The sequence below is a fragment of the Mobula hypostoma genome, chromosome 10, assembly GCF_963921235.1.
Source record: "Mobula hypostoma chromosome 10, sMobHyp1.1, whole genome shotgun sequence".
Taxonomy (NCBI): Eukaryota; Metazoa; Chordata; class Chondrichthyes; order Myliobatiformes; family Myliobatidae; genus Mobula; species Mobula hypostoma.
The window spans coordinates 61715903-61738483 of NC_086106.1; the positions used below are offsets into that span (position 1 = coordinate 61715903).

Sequence of the window (22581 nt, forward strand, 5' to 3'; positions counted from 1 at the left end):
TAAGCGTGAAACAGGGGTTGACACTGGAGACAACAAAGATTTGCAGATTATGGAATCTGATAGAAAGATGGTGAATAGAACGAAATAAGGGAGGGGTGGTGGGTAGCTGATAGAATAATTGGAGTGTGTGGGTGATAGGCAGATAGAAACAGGAGGGGAGGGAAAGAAACTGGGAAACAAGAGCAGGTGTGTGGGAGAATCAGGTGGATCAGAAGATAAAGAAACAGAAGGGGATGTGAGTTACCTGCAATAGGAAATCCGTTAATTCAATGTTCATAACTGAGGCTGAATATAAGGTAGTTTCCTTTAGTTTGTGGTTAGCCTTAGCATGTCAGTGAACAGGATTTTAAAACAGTTTGCAGCCGGGAGACCAAGATAGCCATTGTTGGAAACTGTGCTTGACAAAATGGTTCCCCGGTCAGTAATTGTTCTCCCCAATGTACAGGAGCCACATTGAGAGTACCAAATGCAATAGACAAGATTGGTGGAGGTTCACTTAAATGTCTGCATCTGGAAGTACTGTTTAGGTCCCTGGATAGTGTTGAGGGAGGGGATGTAGGGGCTGGTACTACACCTACCACTCAGGGCCAGAATAACCTAGTAGCAAAAGTAGCATATGCTACGGGCCCCGCACTAAATGCTTGCAAGCTGCAGTCTGGTGAAATCGGCATCTTACTGTATTCTCATGACGATCTGGCAACGCTGTTGTTTTCATGTCGGGAGAGCTGCATGGTATGTGTGTGCAGGCGCGTGTTGGCTCCTTGCTGTGTCGTGGTGACTTTTGCGCTATCTCCCACACTCCCAAGATGCTGCAGCGTGCGCTGCTGACTTTGACTGTGCGCTATGTTTTGCCGTCTGGACCAGTTGAAAGATTTGTGAAGTTTTTGGATACGGAATGTCATAGTGCTGAACAGCTTGCCCAAAGTTTGCTTGACTTTTTAAAGGAAAATAACATTGATATAAAAGGCTGCCGTGGTCAAAGTTATGACAATGCCAGCAACATGAGTGGCAAGTATAGTGGTTTACAAGCACGAATTAAGGAGATTAGATTAGATTAGATTATTAGATTATGAGGACAAGCAGTCCTCTTTTATTGTCATTTAGTAATGCATGCATTCAGAAATGATACAATGTTTCACCAGAATGATATCACAGAAACACAGGGCAAACCGACTGAAAAACCTGACAAAAACCACATAATTATAACATATAGTTACAACAGTGCAAAGCAATACCCTAATTTAATAAAGAACAGACCATGGGCATGGTAAAAAAAAAGTCTCAAAGTCTCTCGAAAGTCCCATCATCTCACGCAGACAGTAGAAGGAAGAAAAAAAAACTCTTCCTGCCATGAGCTTCCAGCGCAGCAAACTTGCCGATGCAGCACCCTGGAAGCACCCGACCATAGCCGACTCTTGAGTCCATTCGAAAACTTCGAGCCTCTGACCAGCCCTCCGACACCGAGCTCTGAGCACCATCTCTGCCGAGTGTTTCGACCCCAGCCCCGGCAACAGGCAATAGGCAAAGCCGAGAATTTGGGGCCTTCCCCTCCGGAGATCCTCGATCGCACAGTAGCAGCGGCAGCGAAGCGGGCATTTCAGAAGTTTCTCCAGGTGTTCCTCCGTGCTTCTCACGTCTGTCTCCATCAAATCAGGATTGTGCACGGCCCCTAGTTAACACATACGATATCATTTTGGAGTGGCAGAGTCATGCCGCCATCTTCTCCTCCCCCTTCAACTGCAGAGCTGAATGAGTTTGCGGATTACATTCCATGTTTTGCACATTCACTAAATTTGGTTGGAAAATGTGCTGCTGAATGTTGTCAAGAAGATTTAATTTTCTTTCAATTTGTAGAAAGCCTGTACACATTTTTTTCTGCTTCTACTTATTGGTAGGATCTCATTTCTGCTGCATCTTCTGATGGTGGTGCTCATTTGCCCATTGTGAAAAGAATGTCAGATACCAGGTGGTCAGCTCGTGCAGATGCAACAAAAGCACTCTTACACAGCTTTTCTGCAATAAAACAAGTCTCGGATGACATTTCAAATAACAATGATCAGAATGCAGAGTGTTGACAACAGGCTCGTGGACTAATTTCAACCATGATGAAGTTGGAAACAGAAATAATGGTCATATTGTGGGATCAAGTATTACAGCATTTTCAAATGACCAGTGCTTCTTTGCAATCTTCTGGCCAAGACTTGAACACACCTTGTGCACTCTATGAATCCTTGCATGGATATATTCAAGTTATGCGGTCTACTTTTTCAGACATCGAGCAAAAAGCCAATGATCTGACTAAGTGTGAAGATTATCAACAGCAAACTCGAAGAAAACACAAGCAAAATCGTACGTACAATGATTTCAGTGGTTCCAGCACTCTTGACCCACTTGTTGAATCTCAAATGCCCTCTCAAAAGTTTAAAAGCCGAACATTTCTTGCCATTATTGACAGCTTGCTTTCTGCCCTGTCAAAAAGGCAGAAAGCTTATCCAAAGGTGAATGGTGTTTTTGGATTCCTTCATCAGTTACAGTAGTTTACACCTGAAGAGATCATAAAGAGATCATCAGATCTTATTAAATCATATTCGGAAGATCTGGAAGAAAGTCTGGATGAAGAATTTGTGCAGTTTACTGAACTGTTGAAAACTGATCTTGCTTCTCATATTGGCGCCAAACAAAACCAAACAGTTTTACTGTTTGATAACTGACAATACTTTGGAGTCATGTTTTCCAAATGTAGAAAATGCCTTGCACATCTATTTGTCACTCATGGTTACCAACTGCAGTGGAGAACGCTCATTTTCAAAACTGAAAAGGATTAAAAATGAACTAAGGAGCACCATGGGTCAAAACAGATTGAACAATCTCACTCTAATGAGCATTGAACATGAACTTCTGCGTGAAATAGACATTTCCAGTATCATCAACAAATTTGCTCATGCTAAATCTAGAAAATGTAACTTTTAAATTGTAGTTTTGTTACTTTTGACATTTGAAATTGATACCTACATGTAAGTAATACTATTACTGAAGTGTCAGACATTTGTCGTATTATCTGGCTGTGTAGCAAATGAAAAAATTGAATTACTTTACCGTGCAAGTAAATAATTTATGTTTTAATACTTAGGTGCATTTTTTAAATTCAGGGCCCCTTTATAACATATGCTACAGGCCCCGCACTAGCTTAATCCGGCCCTGCTACCATTGCAGGGAAGCTGCCTGGTGATGGGAAGGGATGAACAGACCAGAGAGTCTTGGAAAGAATGATCCTTGCAGAAAGCAGAAATGAGTTGGCAGGGGGAGATAAAACAAGTAGAAGGGTCCTATTGCAGATGGTGGGAATGATGAAGAATGATGAGCTGCATATGTAGGCTGGTAGAATGGAGAGGAATGTTACTCTTCTGTCTGGGGGGAGGTGCGATAAGGGCAGACATGTTAGAAATGAAGATGATGCAGGTCAGGGCTCTGAATCACAGAAAGGGAAAAGCAACACTGAAAAAGGAGGACATTTCAGATGTCCTGGCTGTCATAAGGGAGTGGCTGGGAACGGACCCAAGTGCAAGACACAGACACTGAAATACTGGGGACAGGACTAGGATACAGGCTGAGGGCTAGGACATGGACACGAAAACCGGGAACTTGGAACAGGACCGGACAAGAGAGCTAGGAGCCCGGGCTTGGACTCCGAGCCAGAGACTGGACAAGGACCCAGAACCTGGGTCTTGCCTCTTGCTCGGACCCCAGAACTGGGCAAGGACGTGACTTGGCTGACAGGTAGGACGAGGCTGGAGTCTTCAGACTTGAGGCGAGGCTGGAGACTAGAGACTGGAGGCGAGGCTGGAGAGCAGAGACTTGAGGCGAGGCTGGAGAGCAGAGACTTGAGACTAGAGACTTGAGGCGAGGCTGGAGAGCAGAGACTTGAGACTAGAGACCTGAGGCGAAGCTGGAGAGCAGAGACTTGAGACTAGAGACTGGAGGCGAGGCTGGAGAGCAGAGACTTGAGACTAGAGGCTTGAGGCTTTGGGTCTTGAAGCTTGGCTTGGGGCGAGGCTCGGCTAGAGACTTGAGGCGAGGCTAGAGGCTTGGGGTCTTGAAGCTCCTCCTGGGCAGGGCACGGTACTCCACCCGACGGGGCAAGGGACAGGAAGGGACACAACCAACTGCAGGATAACGGCAAGATGGCCTGGCTTACCTGATGGAGGCAAGGGACAGGAGGGACAAAACCAACCACAGGGTAATGGCAATTTGGCCTGGCTTACCCGACGGAGGCAAGGGACAGGAAGGGAGCTAGGTTCAGGGTGGCTCCAAGGCAAGACTTCAGGTGAGGTGAGGGGAGATTTACCGGCAAGACTAGGCAAGGCTTCAGGCAATGCAAGGTGAGACAAGAAATTCAAGTGAGGTGAAGCGAGAGTTACTGGCAAGACAAGGCAAGGCTTCGGATGAGGAAACAGAAGGCAGGGGAAGGAAACAAGGAGTAATAATGAGAACAATCCAGCAGCCACGCCCTGGTCTCTGGAAGTATTTATGCAGCCAGCCCCAATGAGAATCAGCTGCCTCAATTAGTGCTCAACAGGAACAGAAACAGGGTAGACAGGAAAACCTGGAGCAAGGATCGATGGACTGGACTGTGAATTGGAATGCGGACTTCACGGACTGGACCATGACTCTGGAACTGAAAGTCTCATCTCAAGAACAGATGTGCGGAGAGAAAGGGATTGCATCCTCACAAGAACCAGGGTGGGAGAAGATATATTTTGGTAACTCTGGGAGACAGTGGGTTTATAGTAAATTAAGTGTTTGCTGAGATGGAGACAGGGTGATCTAGAAAGCGGGGGTGGGGGTGCGGTTAGATGTCAGAAATAGTCCAAGTGAACGTGAGGACAGGGTGGAAGTTAGTAATAAAGTTGATAAAATTGACAATTTCCACACAGATGAAAAAAGCAGTACTTATGTAATCATGATGTAATGGGAAAAGATTTGGAGAGTTGTGCCAGAGTAAGTTTGGGAAAAAGACTGTTTCACATAGCCAGTGAAAAAATAGGCACAGCTAAGAATGCTTAGTTTTCTAAGTGCCTTATTATTAGGTCCTTCTTTCATTACAGCATTTTCCTAACAACTTTAATTGGATGGTAGTTCCTATGACTGAAACTTTCGTTACTGCTCACTGTTGCATACACCTAGCACATTCTTTTGGTTGTACTAGAATTTCTAAACATCTGCCCCTTCCTGTCACATTTTATTTATTGTTAGGCAATTATTTTATTCGGCATCCTTGACTATTTTAGAAATTCACTTTTCCATGTTGCCTGAGCTATCTGCTACCTAAGTATTAGGAATGGACAGAGTGGATGTGGCAAAGTTGTTTCCCATGATGGGGGAGTCTGGTACGAGAGGGCATGACTTAAGGATTGAAGGGCGCCCATTCAGAACAGAAATGCGAAGAAATTTTTTTGGTCAGAGGGTGCTGAATCTATGGAATTTGTTGCCACGGGCAGCAGTGGAGGCCAAGTCATTGGGTGTACTTAAGGCAGAGATTGATAGGTATCTGAGTAGCCAGGGCATCAAAGGTTATGTTGAGAAGGCGGGGCAGTGGGACTAAATGGGAGAATGGATCAGCTCATGATAAAATGGCAGAGCAGACTCAATGGGCCGAATGGCTGATTTCTGCTCCTTTGTCTTATGGTCTTATGGTATTATCTTACATATCTGATTCACAAAGACATTGATTCCTGCCCAGTTACATGGAAATCATTGCAAAAAAAAAAAAGGCTTCTTATTTCCTCAGTACTGGCACCAGTGTTGCATGAATCAAAACCTTAATCTTCAAATAATCATGATTTCAGTCATGATGTGAAACATTTGATCTGTTAAATGGTATGCTATTTGTACAAGGATTGATTAACAATTAACAATTTATTACCTTTGAAGTTCTATGTTTTTGTTTGGTTTTCATTTGCTCCAACTTTCTCATTCCTCATACCCATCACTGATTTCCATTTAGAGCACAACAACTGGGTCCTCCCTCCCTCTTCAAATGTAAGGAAATCTCTGAATCTGTAACAACTAAAAGGCAATACAATGAGCTGGGCATTTGTTCACAACTGTGAAGTATCTATCTGCTTTCAATATTCTTCCTCACAGTATGACATTCTCTTTTACCCATAAATATTAAATTTGCTCTTTGTATCCGAGTTACGTATCCCAGATTTCCTATCCATGCAGGCAGAGACCTCATGCCTGTTGGAAAAGGTCTAACAAAGGTACTGCACCTCATATCCCATAACCACATCATTCACAGTCATAGGAAGAAGAGGTGATTGACAACAAAAGTACATAAGGCATAGGGAATTTAGCTGAAATTTATATTGTTTGGTTCTTCCTCTAAAACAAGCTCAGAGTACGGGTGGATTTAAAGTCAATTCTGAAATAGCCAAGCTATAACCATTAAATATGTGTTATGAACACGGTAGTGGGCATTTATTTTCAAAACACCTTGCTTGACTATTTTAATTCCTATTATACTGTTACAGGATTATGTTTCAGAGCAGAGTTTCGAACCAGCAGAAGAAACAAACACAGAATCAACAAAGACAAACCAAACCGAACATTAAAAGAACGGTGCGTTATTTTATGAATAGATTTGAAAGAATGCATTTGATTCCAGAGTATAATCAATTAGTTTCTCATACAATCATTTGGACATTTTACTAGCTTTTTCTTAAAACTACTAATAATGCTGAAAGTAAGAGAAATATAAGAGGAAATCCTTAATTCGGCTGACAGGTAGCATGTCACCATATTCCAATATGCTTTATTTTACCACCAGTTGGAGAACAGAATGGTCTTTAGGCAAAAAAAAAAAATCCTGATAGCTCACATAACCAGTATATATGTGATATTTGTTCAGGTGAGATGGGATTGATTTTTCATTTCTAAATACCAATGAATCTACAGGAAAAGATTGAGGTGGCCCAACATATGTTCAACATGTGTTCAGAGGATCTGTGCAAGTACTAATCTCAGTTTTAGCAGAGTGACTTGATGCCACATGTAGTCAAAGGGCTGTCACTTTCCCTTCATCTGTGGAATTCATCTACTTAATCTTTGCTTCACCAAGGCTTTGATACGGTTGGATCGATGTAGCCCTTGAAACATAAACTGGGTATGAGCAGGTTACCACTAAGTGGAAATGCTTATCACTGCTAGTTATGATTTTTCTCCCTTAACTGATGATCAAGATTTAATTGAAGGGAGGTAAATAGCCATAATGGATATGCTCTGTCTTTTGTAAACAGGACAGAGCAGTTTTGTGCATTGTCAGATCAATGTCAGTGTTGCAAAAGAACTAGAATAGCTTGGAATAGCTGGAGCCACTGCTACTTTGGGAATAAAGGTTTTCAGAACTACAGCTGGGATATTGTCTGGTCCTGGAGCCTTTCATATAACCTAACTTGCTTCTTTATAGCATTTAGGTTGAATCAAATTGGCTGGCTTCTTTGATAGTGGGGATCTCAGGAAGGAGCTGAAGAGAATTATCTATTTCATACTCTGGCCAAACATGATTGTGAATCCTTCCACCTTGTCTTTAGCCCTCTCATTTCAAGCCTCTTCCTCCCAGAACTTGCTTCATTGTCTTCTACCTTTTACAACTTCACATAGGGCGATGGCAGAGCTTCAAACTGATTCATTGGGTTATCATCTTTTAAGTGTATCCATTGAATGATGGTGTTGTTTATTGAGCATCTAGTCCTGTGCTCCAGCGTCATTGGGTTGGAACCTTATCATTTTATGTATGCCTGGAGTTAATTCCAGTATGCCATTTTGCTTCAGAGCGATGCTAGGCCATGAAATTAAAGATCTTGGCAGTGTACTTCATTCCTGTTGCTGTCGATTGTTCACATGTTCTAGCACATTTAGGACAATACTGGTGTCTCAAAGCATGACAGAGTGGCTTCTTGGCATTGAAAATGTATCTCTGCACAGATAGAATAACTGTGATATATAAAGTAGGGCTGTCCTTTAGTTTTATAAAAACAAAAACTGCTGGAAACATTCCACAGCTTAGGCAGCATTTTTCCACAGATGCTTGTTGACCCGTTGTGTCTTTCCAGCATTCATCAGTTTTTATTTGAGGTTTGCAGTATGAGTAGTTTATCACTAATTATCTGTGATGGTTCGCTCACTACTTTCAGACTTTATCTGGCAACTTTGTCCATCAGGATTCAGCAGGTGCCTGTGATACCAATTCACACCTGGTGACTTACATTGAAGTCTCCCAACTGGAACACATTCAGTGCCCTTGCTTCTTTCAGTACTTCTAAGTGTAGTACAATGTCAAACACTGTATTTGCTGCCAAATAGGGAGAAACAATGAATTGCTGCCTAACAGCATGTCTTCATAGGCTATTTCATAGTCAACTGCTTTGCCAAAGGTTTGGAATCACGTATGGACCAGATTGGGTAATGATAGCAAATTTCCTTCCCTGAACAACATTAGTAAACCAATTGGATATTTGCAACAGTTTAGTGGTTTTTGTGGTAGTCATTATTGTTATTCCAATTTCCAGATTATTAAGTGAATTTAAATTCCACAGTGCATCCATCTGTAATCCATTTGTGGATGATAGTGTAAAGTGCTATGAATCTAATGAATCATGAAAAGGCATGGGGAATTGCCACAGTACATGCATCTTGTTTATTTTACTGTCTGCAGCTAAAGCTACACAGGTGTGCATACATCACAGATTAACATACATTGCACTCATATTCTGCAAGCTTTTCATATAACTGAAGTTACTTACCCCATGCTTTATTCTTGTAAATATTTTATGCATCATATCACAGGCTTTGACATGCTTTGTAAGTTTAGTGATCAAAATTGACTACAAAAGTTACAGTACAAAGCTTTAACAGAATTAACAGACTAAGTATGCACTGGGAGAAGTGATTTAATATTTTCATTGATATAGTTAATGCAGATCATTGTGCACAATTAATTTTTAGTAAGATCTTGTTGGAGTTTATAATTAGGTTTTATTTCTGGCGTTTTCATTCATTTGGCTTTATCTGTAATTTTTAAGTCTCCTCAAATGGGTTTGGGAGCTGGACCGAAGAAAAAGTGGACTCGCATGTAAGTAATTGCCTGCTGAAGATCATTTTAGAGCTAAAGAGTAATTTACTCTATGCTGCTCCTGCCACATATTCCATAATCAATTAAGGATGGCAAATGATCAAGCTACAATTTCAGTTAATAATCCAGCTAGTAACTGGAAACCTCTGAGATTTTTAGGAACCAAGAGCAAGGAAACCATGTTATTTTAAAATATCTGTGATTGGATTTGTCAAGTGCAGTCACAAGTAACTCATATTTGGGATACAGAATATTTCTGTACTGGCTATTCTCCATACAGGAATGTGGGATTTAGAAAAAGGTAAAGCAGACTGTCTCTGAATTAAATAATCATATGAATCTTCATATAATAGCATTGACCAATAAGGTTGTCTGACGGTGGTGATACATCTAAGAGAATGAGAGCCCTATCTGTTGCAAAGGTGGTCATGATTTACGTGTGAAACTTACCATCCTGCTGAATCTATCAGAAACCAGATTGCTGTGTGAATAAACATATTCTCACTGTCTGTTGCTTTTCACCTGAGCAGCAGACAATCAATTCTAAACTGCTGGTAGAGCTCAGCAGGGCAAGGAACATCTGTGGAGCTAAAATGGATGTGTCAGCATTTCAGGTTGAGTCCCTGCATCAGGACGGGAATGCTGAGTGGCTAGAGGAGGGAAGACTGCCACTATATAGTAGTAAAAGAAAAGCGTAGACTGGGGACTGATAGGTGGAACTCCATGAGGAGGGAATGATGGGCAGCTGGACCTGTGTGTTTGTGTATATGTGTGTGTGTAAAAGTGAACAAAAGGAAAGCAAAGCTGAGTGGACTGGATGGAGTAGGAAATGAACGCAGAGTGTAGGGGTTAGCTGAAATTGGAAAATCCAAATGTTAATACCATTGGATTGTAAGTTACCAAGGCAAGTATGAGGTGTTGTTCTGCTAATCTATGCTTAGCCTCACTTTAGCAGTGGAGGAGGCTAACAGAAAGGTAAGTGTGATAATGGGAAGGGGAGTTGAGCTGACTTGAACCAGAAGTGCAAAATGGCCATTGTGCTCAAAACGATGGTTTGGCTGCACGTGGAGTATTGTGTGTTGTTCTGGTCATCGCACTATAGGAAGGACATGAATAAGAGAGATTGGAGACAGAAAAGATTGACAAGACTGTTGCCTTGATTGGAGGGATTAAGTTGTTAGGGATTCGATAGGTTAGGTTGTTTTCCCTGGAATGAGGGAGGCTGAAAGTTGACATTGTTGAGGTATGTAAAATTATGAAAAACACAGTAAGGGTAAGCAGCCAGTGACTGTTTCCCATGGTAGGTGTGTCTAAAAATAAAGGGTTGAGTTTAATCTGAGAGGGAGGAGATAGATTTTTATTTTATTTGGAGATACAGCATGGGAACAAGCCCTTCTGACCCAATGAGCTTGCACCACCCAATTACACCCGTGTGGACCAATTATCCCGCGAACAATATGTCTTTGGGATGTGGCAGGAAACTGGAGGAAACCCACACGGTCACAGGACTGGCGGGAATTGTACCCAGGTCACTGACGCAATACCAGCTTTATGCTAATCGCTATGTTACCAAGTTGCCCCAAAAAGGGGACTTGAAGGGTAAAATTTTTCAAACTAACAGGAGTATGAGCTGCCAGACGAGATGGTGAAGGTGGGTACTGTAGCAACACGTACAGCAAGGTGCATCTTGTGAGGAGCTTGAATAAGCAGGGCACAGATCCAGACAACCGTGATTCATGTAGATAGGCATAATTCAGAAGAACCAAGGGCCTGTTTCTATGGTGTACAACCAGGTGCCCATATGATAGACACTTTCCAACCAGTGCTTTTAGTTACAGTGGCATGCAAAAGTTTGGGAACCCTGGTCAAAATTTCTGTTCTGTGAATAGCTAAGCGAGTAAAAGATGAACTGATTTCCAAAAGGCATGAAGTTAAAGATGACACATTTCTTTAATATTTTAAGCAAGAAAACTTTTTTATTTACATCTTTTACAGTTTCAAAATAACAAAAGAGGATAAGGGCCCGAAGCAAAAATTTGGGCACCCTGCATGGTCAGTACTTAGTAACACCCCCTTTGGCAAGTATCACAGCTTGTAAATGCTTTTTGTAGCCAGCTAAGAGTCTTTCCATTCTTGTTTGGGGGATTTTCGCCCATTCTTCCTTGCAAAAGGCTTTTAGTTCTGTGAGATTCTTGGGCTGTCTTGCATGCACTGCTCTTTTAAGGTCTATCCACAGATTTTCTATCATGTTTAAGTTGGGGGACTGTGAGGGCCATGGCAAAACCTTCAGCTTGCGCCTCTTGAGGTAGTCTATTGTGGATTTTGTGGTGTGTTTAGGATCATTATCTTGTTGTAGAAGCCATCTTGTTTTCATCTTCAGCTTTTTTACAGACGGTGTGATGTTTACTTCCAGAATTTGCTGGTATTTAATTGAATTCATTCTTCCCTCTACCAGTGAAATGTTCCCCCTGCCACTGGCTGCAACACAATCCTAAAGCATTATCGATCCGCCCCCGTGCTAAACAGTTGGAGAGGGGTTCTTATCATGAAATTCTGCACCCTTTTTTCTCCAAATATACCTTTGCTCATTGCGGCCAAAAAGTTCTATTCAAAAGGTTCAAAGGAACATCTAAACAAGCCTGACGCATTTTGCAAACAAGTCCTGTGTACTGATGAAGTTAAAATAGAACTTTCTGACTACTAATTTCAGTCCCTCCAAAATTTGGTTCATCCTCATCTGAAAGTGTTTAGGGGCTGATGAAATGCCAAAAGAGAGTCTCTTGAAGGCATAGTGTCTCTATGGTGTGATAAAGGTTGTGAGCTTCTGTGACTCAGGAGCAAAACGGATCTGCTAGAACCCTAAGTTTGCATCCAGTTTGTTGAGGAACTTTGCTCCACCCAGCATACCCAATGTGTACTCAACAGAGGGCAGAATAAACTTCTCCTGCCTCACTGCATCTTTCAATTTTGTTGGATGAAAACAGATCCTCACTGTGCCATCTGGTTTGGGAACAGGAACGATGTCCGCACACCAGTAGGTAGGTCCATTCACTCCAGTTACGATGTCAAGCACCTCCATACTCTCAAGTTCAGCTTTGACTTTGTTCATCAATGGGACTGATCTACGCAACGCTGTGGTCAGAGAGTAAGGCCTCATTCCTGGCCTCAGTTGGCTAAGATACTCTTCTTTCAGTACCCCATGTCTGTGAACAACTCTGAGTACTTCTCCTGCCACTGAACATTGTTTAGCAAACCTAACCCTTGCAATGAGGTTCAGATTTTTGATGTCACATTGTCCCAGTAGTGGTGAGAAGGGATTCTGAAAACCATAGACATCCTCTTTTAACTGTTTTTCATCTTTACGGCTGGAAGTAGTAAATATTCCTTTCACAATGGATGCCCTGTCTCCCTGGCTCCACGAGCACTTTCTTTGTTAGGTTTAGCATGATGCCTGTTTTCTTCACCAGTTTTATGAACAGGCATTTGGGGATGGCTGTGACATCTTCCCTTGTGTCCATTTTGAATATTATTTCTTCATTTTGCAACTGAACTGCAGTACGCCAGCCTTGTCTATTTGAATCTCAGATACTTTTGGGTGTAGCTTGAAGGGGTTGCCTAGAAACGCTGGCCGGTTCTCAGCTCTGTTAGCAAACTAGCATAGGCAGTTTAGGTTGATAAATAGCTGGATATGTTTCAAAAATGTACGCAAACAAGAACAGCCTTACTGTTAATTCTTTCTTGTCAGGGATCTCCTTTGGTTTGTAGCCTGAATTCATCAATAATCACCCAGTTATAACACCATGTCTTGTGTTCAATGTGAGGGATAGAGCAGAGCACTCCAGGAGTCCAGCATTGAGGATATTCTCTTTCAATATTTTTATTAATATTATATAAATTGCATAAATACAAATACAAAATTCATAAGGATACAAGTAATACGAATTACATTACATTTAAATCACAGTAATATGATCACAGTATCCCATATTCCAATCAATCATGTAGAAAGAAAAGATTGAATTATGAAATGAAATAAAATAAAATAAAATAATTGTATTTTATTATGAAAGAATCTACCCCCACTACCAAAATGAGCTGGTTGGTTAAAAAAAGAGAAGAAAAAAAAGGAAATACCTTACCATATAATATTATAATAATAATGGCTCAGATCTTGCAGGATATTCAACTGAACATTATTGATAACCCTGCTTGTGTAGTATGTGATTTCCTCCCTTCTGGGACTGGCTAACTAAGTGATATAGGAATAACACTATTAGCTACCACAACAGTTTATGTGCCTGAATATGTGGTCTCAGTACTGGAGGTGAGGGCAAGGGATACCTTGTGGGTGCCACTAATGTTGGGAGAAAGAGTCAGGTGTAATATATTCGTTCCTCTGGTTGTGAAGTTTACATGGTGTTAGTGCTTTGGCATGACTGTTTTTTCAGTTGGCATGATTGAAGTCACCAGCAACAATGAAGATATCAACAGGGTGAGTGGTTTCAAGGTTGCAGGTGGCACCATCGAGCTCTGCAGCACTTCCCCATCACTAGCACTGGGGGTGGGGGGGGCGTTGACAGAATGATCACAATGGCAGTGAACACCCTCAGAAAGTATAAGGGCCTGCACTTCACCGTTAAAAACCCTATATCTGCAGTCAGCAGTGGACTGTTAATACCGTGGCATTCTCACATCACGTCAGTTCTTGTTGATGTAGGCACACAGATCTCCTCCGCAAGTCTTGCTGGAGTTTGCAGTATTTCTGTCCACCTGAAAGGAAATTAGGCCTTCCAGCTGGATGGCTGAATCTGGATTGGTGTCTCGGTGCCACGTTTCTGTCAGGACAAGTGAGCAGCTGTTTCACATCTCCCGCTGGTCCAGATGCAGAAGCAGGTAATCTAGTGATCGAACGTTAGCAAGGAGAATCATTGTGAGCACAGGCCTACAGTGATCTGCTTTGAGTCTTGCTTGAGTACTGGCGCACTTCCCGCAATTCCGTGTTCGAGTGCGTTGTTTCCGATGGCTGTTTCCCCAAGTAGCTGTAGTGGACAGTGGCACGGAGTGAGGGCCCGCACTCTGTGTTAATTCGTAATTGTGCAGAATCTTCATTAATCAACACACTAGCAAGTAAGACTTGTAGATTTTAGTGTTCTTTATGTTCAGCAGTGTTTTCCAGTCATAGAAAAAATGAACAGGACCAGAACTACCAAATACTGGACATGAAGATATGACACGTTATATCTGTATAATTCTTTCTATGTTTCTCAGCAGTTTTGTTCTAAAGTTGACATATTCAAAGGACACTTGTGCATTGACCTTCTCCAATTTTGTTGCATAAAAGTAGTCAAATAATGCATTATAATATTGTATCAAAATACTGGTGCTCTAGGCTGTGATTACATGTTAGCTGCCTATGCAAGATTTTCCGTAATGAAATGTAGTTGTCAGAAGTGAACCAACTTTGAGGTTGCTACATTACTAGCAGCAGTGTCAAGTAGTACAGGCATATTGCAAAAGGTTACACTGAGCTTTATATCTCACTCATGCTTTTGTATCTAAGGAAAATGAGAATGGGAGTAATGACATTTTTCAAGTTTTAAAAACAGGTAATACAAAGTTTTAAAAGTTGCAAAAGAACAGTTGGTTTCAGCTGCTGATAGTGAAAACCTGTGTTGAAGGGTACACGATCATTAGCTTTGAAATTCAACTGGTGCAAATTAATTCTCAGAAAAATGCATGGATTCTTGAATTCGGTAATCTGGTGGGAATTTGACTCTACTTGCTATCAGTAAAACAGTATACATAATTGAAAAGAAATTTCCAAAGAATTGTGATAGGACATTTTCAAAGCAAATAGTTTTGGCATCATCAGACCTGTTGTATATTTAATATTTCAGTAATATTTGTGTAATATGATGAACATATTGTTTGATTTTTTTAAAAATAATTGTGTTATATGTAAAATTATATGAATGGCATACTGTTGTCATTATGCAAGCACGTCATAATCACAAACCTCGCTGAAGGAAAGAAATGAAACATGCAGTTCCCCTAGTCTCCCTGCGTTTACCTTTCAATTAGTTCTATGTTTTAGAGTTACAAAACATAATAGTGGTGATGAGCAAATCTTAAACGAACCTGAGACAACTACCTACCTTTTGAAGCGCAGTGAGACATTCTGAGTTTAAAAAAACACAGCGAAATGTTTGAGTTTTAAAAAAGCACAGCACATGCTTCTTTGGGAAGTGATAGAGACTTTCAAGTTTTAAAACGAGGCAGAGAATGGATACATTCACGGTGGACTCATAAACTGTGAGTACCAGGTGATAATAATCATAAATTTTTAAAAAAATGCAGAAATGGCTGGCTACAGTGGAAAGATATGTAGACACATTCAATTGCACAGGAGATAACTGGATATTGTACACTGAGGAAATTGAGCAGTATTTTAAAACAAATGGAATAGCAGATGAGAAGTGAGTGCCAGTTTTGCTGAGAGCATTGGGTGGAAGAGTACACAGTTTGCTTAGAAATTTGATTACTTCAACTATAACAGCCGAAATGAGGTTTGAAAAAGTCAGGAGATGGATACAAGAAAATCCCCAAGTCACTGAGTATTCCTTGGAGTACAGTTAAGTCAATCATCAAGAAATGGAAAGAATATGGCACAGCTGTAAATCTGCCTAGAGCAGGCCGTCCTAAAAACTGAGTGACCGTGCAAGAAGGGGACTAGTGATGGAGGCTACCAAGAGATCTGTGACAACTCTAGAGGAGTTTCAAGCCTCTGTGGCTGAGATGAGAGAGACTGCACATACAACAACTGTTGCCGGGGTGCTTCATCTGTGCAGCTTTATGGGAGAGTGGCAAAGAGAAAGCCACTGTTAAAAAAACAACGCATGAAATCTCAGCTAGAGTTTGTCAGGAGGCATGTGAGAGACACTGAAACCAACTGGAAGAAGGTCATGTGGCTAGATGAAACCAAAATTGAGCTTTCTGGCCATCAGACTAAATGCTATGTTTAGTGTAAGCCAAACACCGCATAGAATCAAAAACACGCCATCCCTACCGAGGAGCATGGTGGTGGCTGAATCTTGCTGTGGGGATGCTTCACTGCAGCAGGCCCTGGAAGGCTTGTGAAGGTAGAGGGTAAAATGAATGCAGCAAAATATAGGGAAATCTTGGAGGAGGCAGAGGAGCCTCAACTTGGGACAAGATTTGTTTTCCAGCAAGACAATGACCCCAAGCATAAAGCCAAAGCTACACAACAATGGCTTAAAACCAACAAAATTAATGTCCTGGGGTAGCCAAGGCAGAGTCCAGACCTCAATCCAATTAAGAATCTGTGACTGGACTTGAAAAAGGCTGCTCACTCACGATTCCCAAGCAATCTGACAGAGTTTGAGCAGCTTTGTGAAGAAGAATGGCGAAAACCTGCAGTGTCCACAGGTGCAAAGCTGATAGAGACCATTACACAAAACCTGAAGGCTGTAATTGCTGGCAAAGGTACATCTACTAAATAATAACTTGAAGGGGGTGAATACTTATGCAATCAATTATTTTGTGTTTTATATTTGTAATTAATTTAGAGCAATTTGTAGAGATCTGTTTTCACTTTGACACAAAGAGTCTCTTCTGTCAATTAGTGTCAAAAAGCTTAATTAAATCCTTTGAGTTAATGTTGTAAAAAAATAAAACATGAAAACATCCAAGGGGGAGGAACACTTTTTATAGGCACTGTACGTACACCACCCCAATGCAGATTTAAAAGCGAAACTTGGAGAAAATGCAACAAAGTAAGACACATACAAGGAGCATGTCAGGGAGAGAAAAACAAATGGACTGTACTGGGAAGAGATAAAGATTTAAAAGACAAGTTGCAGTTTTAAAAAATAAGGACAGATTAGTAGAAGAAAAATCCGATAATTACATGAGATCAAAATTCAAAGTAACATAGAAACATAGAAAACCCACTGCACAATACAGGCCATTTGGCCCACAATGTTGTGCCGAACATGTCTTTACCTTAGAAATTACCTAGGGTTACCCATAGCCCTCTATTTTTCAAAGCTCTATGTACCTATCCAGGAGTCTCTTAAAAGACCCTGTCACATCCGCTTTCACCACTGTCACTGGCAGCCCATTCCATGCACTCACCTCTCTCTGCGTAAAGAAACTTACCCCTGACATCTCCTCTGTACCTACTTCCAAGCACCTTAAAACTGTGTCCTCTTGTGCTAGCCATTTCAGCCTTGGGAAGAAGCCTCTGACAATCCACACAATCAATGCCTCTCATCATCTTATACACCTCTATCAGGTCACCTCTCATCCTTTGTCGCTCCAAGGAGAAAAGGCCGAGTACACTCAACCTATTCTCATAAGGCAGGCTCCCCAATCCAGGCAACATCCTTGTAAGTCTCCTCTGCACCCTTTCTATGGTTTCCACATCCATCCTGTAGTGAGGCGACCAGAACTGAGCACAGTACTCCAGCTGGGGTCTGACCAGGATCTTGTATAGCTACAACATTACCTCTCGGCTCCTAAACTCAATTCCACGATTGATGAAGGTCGATTAACCATATGCCTTCTTATCCACAGTGTCAATCTGCGCAACAGCTTTGAATGTCCTTTGGACTTGGACCCCAAGATCCCTCCGATCCTCCACACTGCCAAGAGTCTTACCAGTAATACTATATTCTGCCGTCATATTTGACCTACCAGAATGAACCACCTCACACTTATCTGGGTGGAACTCCATCTGCCACTTCACAGACCAGTTTTGCATCCTATCAATGTCCCGCTGTAACCTTTGACAACCCTCCATACTATCCACAATACCCCCAACTTTTGTGGCATCAGCAAATTTACTTACCCATCCCTCCACTTCCTCATCCAGGTCATTCATAAAAATCATGAAGAATATAGGTCCAAGAACAGATCCCTGAGGCACACCACTGGTCACCGATCTCCATGCAGATTATGACCCGTCTAAAACCACTCTTTGCCACCTGTGGGCAAGCCAATTCTGGATAAACAAAGCAATGTCCCCTTGGATGCCATGGCTCCTCAGATATTATGCCAAATCTCCGCAAACTTGTAAGGAAGTAGAGGCACTGCTGTGCTTTCTTCATAATTGCATGTATGTTCTGGGCCCAGGATAGGTCCTCAGAAATAATAACATTGAGGAATTTAAAGATGTTGACCCTCTCCATCTTTGGTCGTCCAATGAGGACTAGCTCATGGACTTCTGGTCTCCTTCTCCTGAAGTCAATATTCAGCTCTTTGGTCTTGCTGACGTTGAGTTGTCGTTGTTATGACACCACTCAGCCGGATTTTCAATCTCCCTCCTATATGCTGATTAACCACCACCTTTGACTCAGCCTACAGCAGTGGTGTCATCAACGAACTTGAGTATGGCATTGGAGCTGTGTTTAGCCACACAGGAATAAGTGTAAAGCATATAGAGCAGGGGGCTAAGCACACAGCCTTGGGCTGAAGGAGATTGTGGAGGAGATGTTGTTGTCAATCCAAACTGACTGGGGTTGGCAAGTGAGGAAATCCAGAATCCAATTGCACAAGGAGGTATTGCGGCCAGGTTTTTGAGCTTATTGATTTGTTTTGAGGGGATGATAGTATTGAATGCTGAGCTGCAGTCAATAAAGAGCATCCTGATGTATACACCTTTGCTGTCCAGATGTTCCAGAATTGATTGAAGAGCCAATGAGATAGCATCTGCTGTGGAGCTGTTGCTCCAGTTGACAAATTGGAGCGGATCTAAGTCAGTTCTCAGACAGGAGTTGAGATGTTTTATCATCAACCTCTCAAAACACATCATCACTGTGGATGTAGGTGCGACTAGATAATAGTCATTGAGGCAGGTCACCATGCTTTTCTTGGGCGCCAGTATAACCGAAGCCTGCTTGAATCAGATAGGTACCATATACCTCCTAAGCGAGAGGTTAAAGATGTCAGTGAACACACCAGCCAATTGATCAGCAGAGGTCTTTAGTACTTGGCCAGATACCCCACCTGGGCCGGATGCTTTTCAAAGATTCATCCTCCTGAAAGCTGCTTGCACATTGGCTTCAGAGTCTGCAATCGAAAGATTATCAGGGGAGGTGGGATTTCATGATGGTTCCTCCATGTTTTGATGGGTAAAATGAGCATAGAGGGTATTCAGCTCATCTGGAAGTGAAGCCCTGCTGTTGCCTTTGTTGCTTCATTTAACTTTATAAGGGGTGAGAGCATTGAAGCCCTGTCACAACCGTCAAGCATCCTTCATCTACTCAAGTTTAGTCCAGAATTTCCACTTCACCCATGAGATGGCTTAACAGAGATCGTACCTGGACCTCTTGTAACTTTTTTGGTCACCAGACTTGAATGCCTGTTACCTGGCTCTCAGTAGATTTGGATCCCATGGTTCATCCAGAGCTTTTCATTGGGGAGGAGTCTGAATGATCTTGTGGGAACACACTCATCTTCAACTGTTCTGATAAAGTTAGTTACAACCATAGTGTATTCAGTCAGACTGACAGCTGAATCCTTGAACACGGCCCAGTCCATTTATGTGAATCAATCCTGTAGCCGTCCTCTGCCTCCCCGATCATCTCTTGGGCTAATCTCTGGAGCTTTACTCTTTAGCCTTTGCCTGTATGCAGGCAGGGGAATGGCACTCAAGTGATCCGATTTACTGAAATACGGTCTGGATATGGGACGGAATGCATTCCTTATGTTAGTATAACAGTGATTTAGTGTGTTGGAACCTCTGATGCTACAGGATATTTGCTGATGGCAATTAGGCAGGATTTTTCAAACAAGCCAGGTTGAAGCCTCCAACTATGCTATGAAATGTGTCGGGGTGGACTGTTTCTTGCTTGGAGATGGCCTCATGCAGTATCACAATAGCTTGATTATAGTCAGCTGCTGATTGTATGTAAACTGCAGTCAGGGTTATGAACTCCCTAGGTAAACAAACCAGACTTCAGTTGACCGTTAGGTGTTCAAGGTCAGGGGAACATGAGTTCAACAAACTCATTTAGCATGAAAACTTGCTTATCATCATGGATTTTTCATTACGTTCCCTTACCACTGCAGAGAAAAATTATACATAGATTGACAGAGAGGGCTTGAGTCTGGCTTGGGGTGTAGAACATTTCATCCAGTACTTGTATGGGACAAAATCTACGATCATTACTGATCATCAACCACTAGTGTCCATTTTCAAATTACAGAAGGGTGTTCCACTAACAGCAGCAGCAGGAATGCAGATAGGTTGCTTCTTGGATGTTACAAGTACAATAAAACTCAAGAGGACAACTAATCATAGAAATGCTGATGATTTCTGTTTACTCTTAGAACAGGAAATAACTGGAAAGTGTACTTAACATATTCTGCCTATTGCAAATTGGAAGTCTCCCTATTATGGCAGAGATTATCCAAAGGGAAACCAGAAAAGACGCCACATTGTCTTAAGTCTACATGGCAACTCAGAATGGCGGGAATGTGCAGAAGTACCTGTTTCCCCTATTTTTAGCAGAGCCAGGATGAACTTGCCCTTGACAGAGGTTGTTTTATGTGGGGATTGATAGCTACTGTACTTTCCAAGCTGAGAGCCAAGGTGTTGGAAGAGCTACAGGTGGATCATCGAGGCATGGTCAAAATGAAAGTGTTGGCTCAAATATTTTATCTGGTGGCCTGGCATAGAACAGCAGATCAAAGAGCTTGCCATGCACTAAGGGGATTGAGTTCAAGAGTAGAGAGGTCATGTTGCAACTCTACAAATTTCTGATGAGACCACACTCAGAGTATTGTGTTCAGTTCTGGTCACCTCATTATACGAAGGATGCGGAAGCTATGGAGAGGGTGCAGAGGAGATTTACCAGGATGTTGCCTGGATTGAAAAACAAGTCAAGGTTAGCAGAGCTGGGATTTTTCTCTTTGGAGCGTAGAAGGATGAGAGGGGACTTGATAGCGGTCTACAAGATTATGAGAGGCATAGATAGGGTGGATAGCCAGGGCACAAATAGCAAACACCTGAGGGCATATGTACAAAGTTAAGGGAGGGAAGTGTAGGGGAGACATCAGGGGTAAGGTTTTTTACACAGAGGGTTGTGGGTGTGTGGAATGACTTGCCAGGGATGGTGGTGGAGGCTAAAACATTAGGGGTGTTTAAGAGCCTCTTGGACAGGCACATCGATGAAAGAAAAATCGAGGGTTACGGGGTAGTGTGGGTTTAGTAATTTTTTTAAGGAATATGTAGGTCAGCACAACATCGAGGGCCGAAGGGCCTGTATTGTGCTGTAGTATTCTAGTGTCTAGTGTTTGGGATTGCAACACTGTCAGAACCACTTACTGCCATTCCAGAGTCAACTCCTACAACCACCACAAAGGGGGCATCAGAACCTGAGATTGTTTCACAGCCACAAGTCTCACCTGCCAAGCAGAGTGACCCTCCCATTGTCAAGAAAGACATTAGCCCTACGAGAGTAAGAAATTTTCCATAGCAATTAAATCTTTAGGCCTGAATAGAACAATTTAAAAATTACTATGCTATGGATGTCTATATAGTTGTGGTGTTATATAGTATACTGTATTATAAGCTGAAGGCTTTTGCACAGTACTGTAGTAACTTTATGTATTGCACTGTACTGCTGCAAAAAATAAACAAGTTTCCTGATGTATGTGAGTGATGATGAACTTAATTCTGATTTTGGTTTCTATTGCAAAGTGAGAGTGGGAAGGAGGCAAGAAGAGGGAAATCATGGTTGAGAAAAGGGGAAGGGAGAGGAGAGGGAGCAGGAAACATCAGGGAGGTATTCTGTAATTATCAATAAACCAATTGGTTGGAATCAAATAACCTTGCCTGGTGTCTCAGGACTGGGTGTGTCTGCACCCGCATCACCCCTTCTCTATCACTCCTTGTCTATCATTGACCCACATCCCTCCCGCAGCGCTCCACCCTCGCCATTCCCAACATCCTTTGCTCCCGCCAGATTTACCAATGTGCTCCACTCCATGTTGACAAATAGAGTACTGTGCAAAAGACTCGGGTACCCTAGCTATATTATATGTGCCTCAAAGTTTTGCATGATACTGTATATATCTATGGAAGTTGAGATCTATATATATATATAGATCAATATCTATATTGAGTTGGAGTTGTGTATCTAATATTTTAATATTGAGTAATACTGTAAATATTCTTTGATTAAGCATTCTGTGTTATTTAAATAATTAATTACAGGTTTTATGTATAACAGTATGTGAATGCTATACATCATTACTCTGCCACATCATAAGTGCATTGCTCACTAAAGTAAAGAAATGAAACATAGACATTCCCCCGGTCTCCCTGGGTGTTTCTTTCAATTAGTTTTTGGTTTGGAGTTACACAACATAACAATTCAAAAAGGCATGACTAAGACCATAAAGTGTCAAGAACTCCAACAGAA

General features: G+C 41.8%; 1 protein-coding gene across 3 annotated transcripts in view; it reads left to right on the forward strand.

Annotated features, from left to right (window-relative positions):
* LOC134353323 (UAP56-interacting factor-like) overlaps nt 1-22581 on the forward strand; it is an 87855-nt gene that overhangs the window by 23910 nt on the left and 41364 nt on the right. For 2 of the 3 annotated variants that reach the window (XM_063061359.1, XM_063061362.1), the window contains exons 5-6: nt 6534-6621; nt 9084-9133. The exons of the other annotated variant lie outside the window; for it this stretch is intronic. In XM_063061359.1, the coding sequence (XP_062917429.1) occupies nt 6534-6621; nt 9084-9133 (138 nt within the window). The remainder of the gene's footprint in view (nt 1-6533; nt 6622-9083; nt 9134-22581) is intronic. 3 annotated transcript variants of the gene reach the window in all.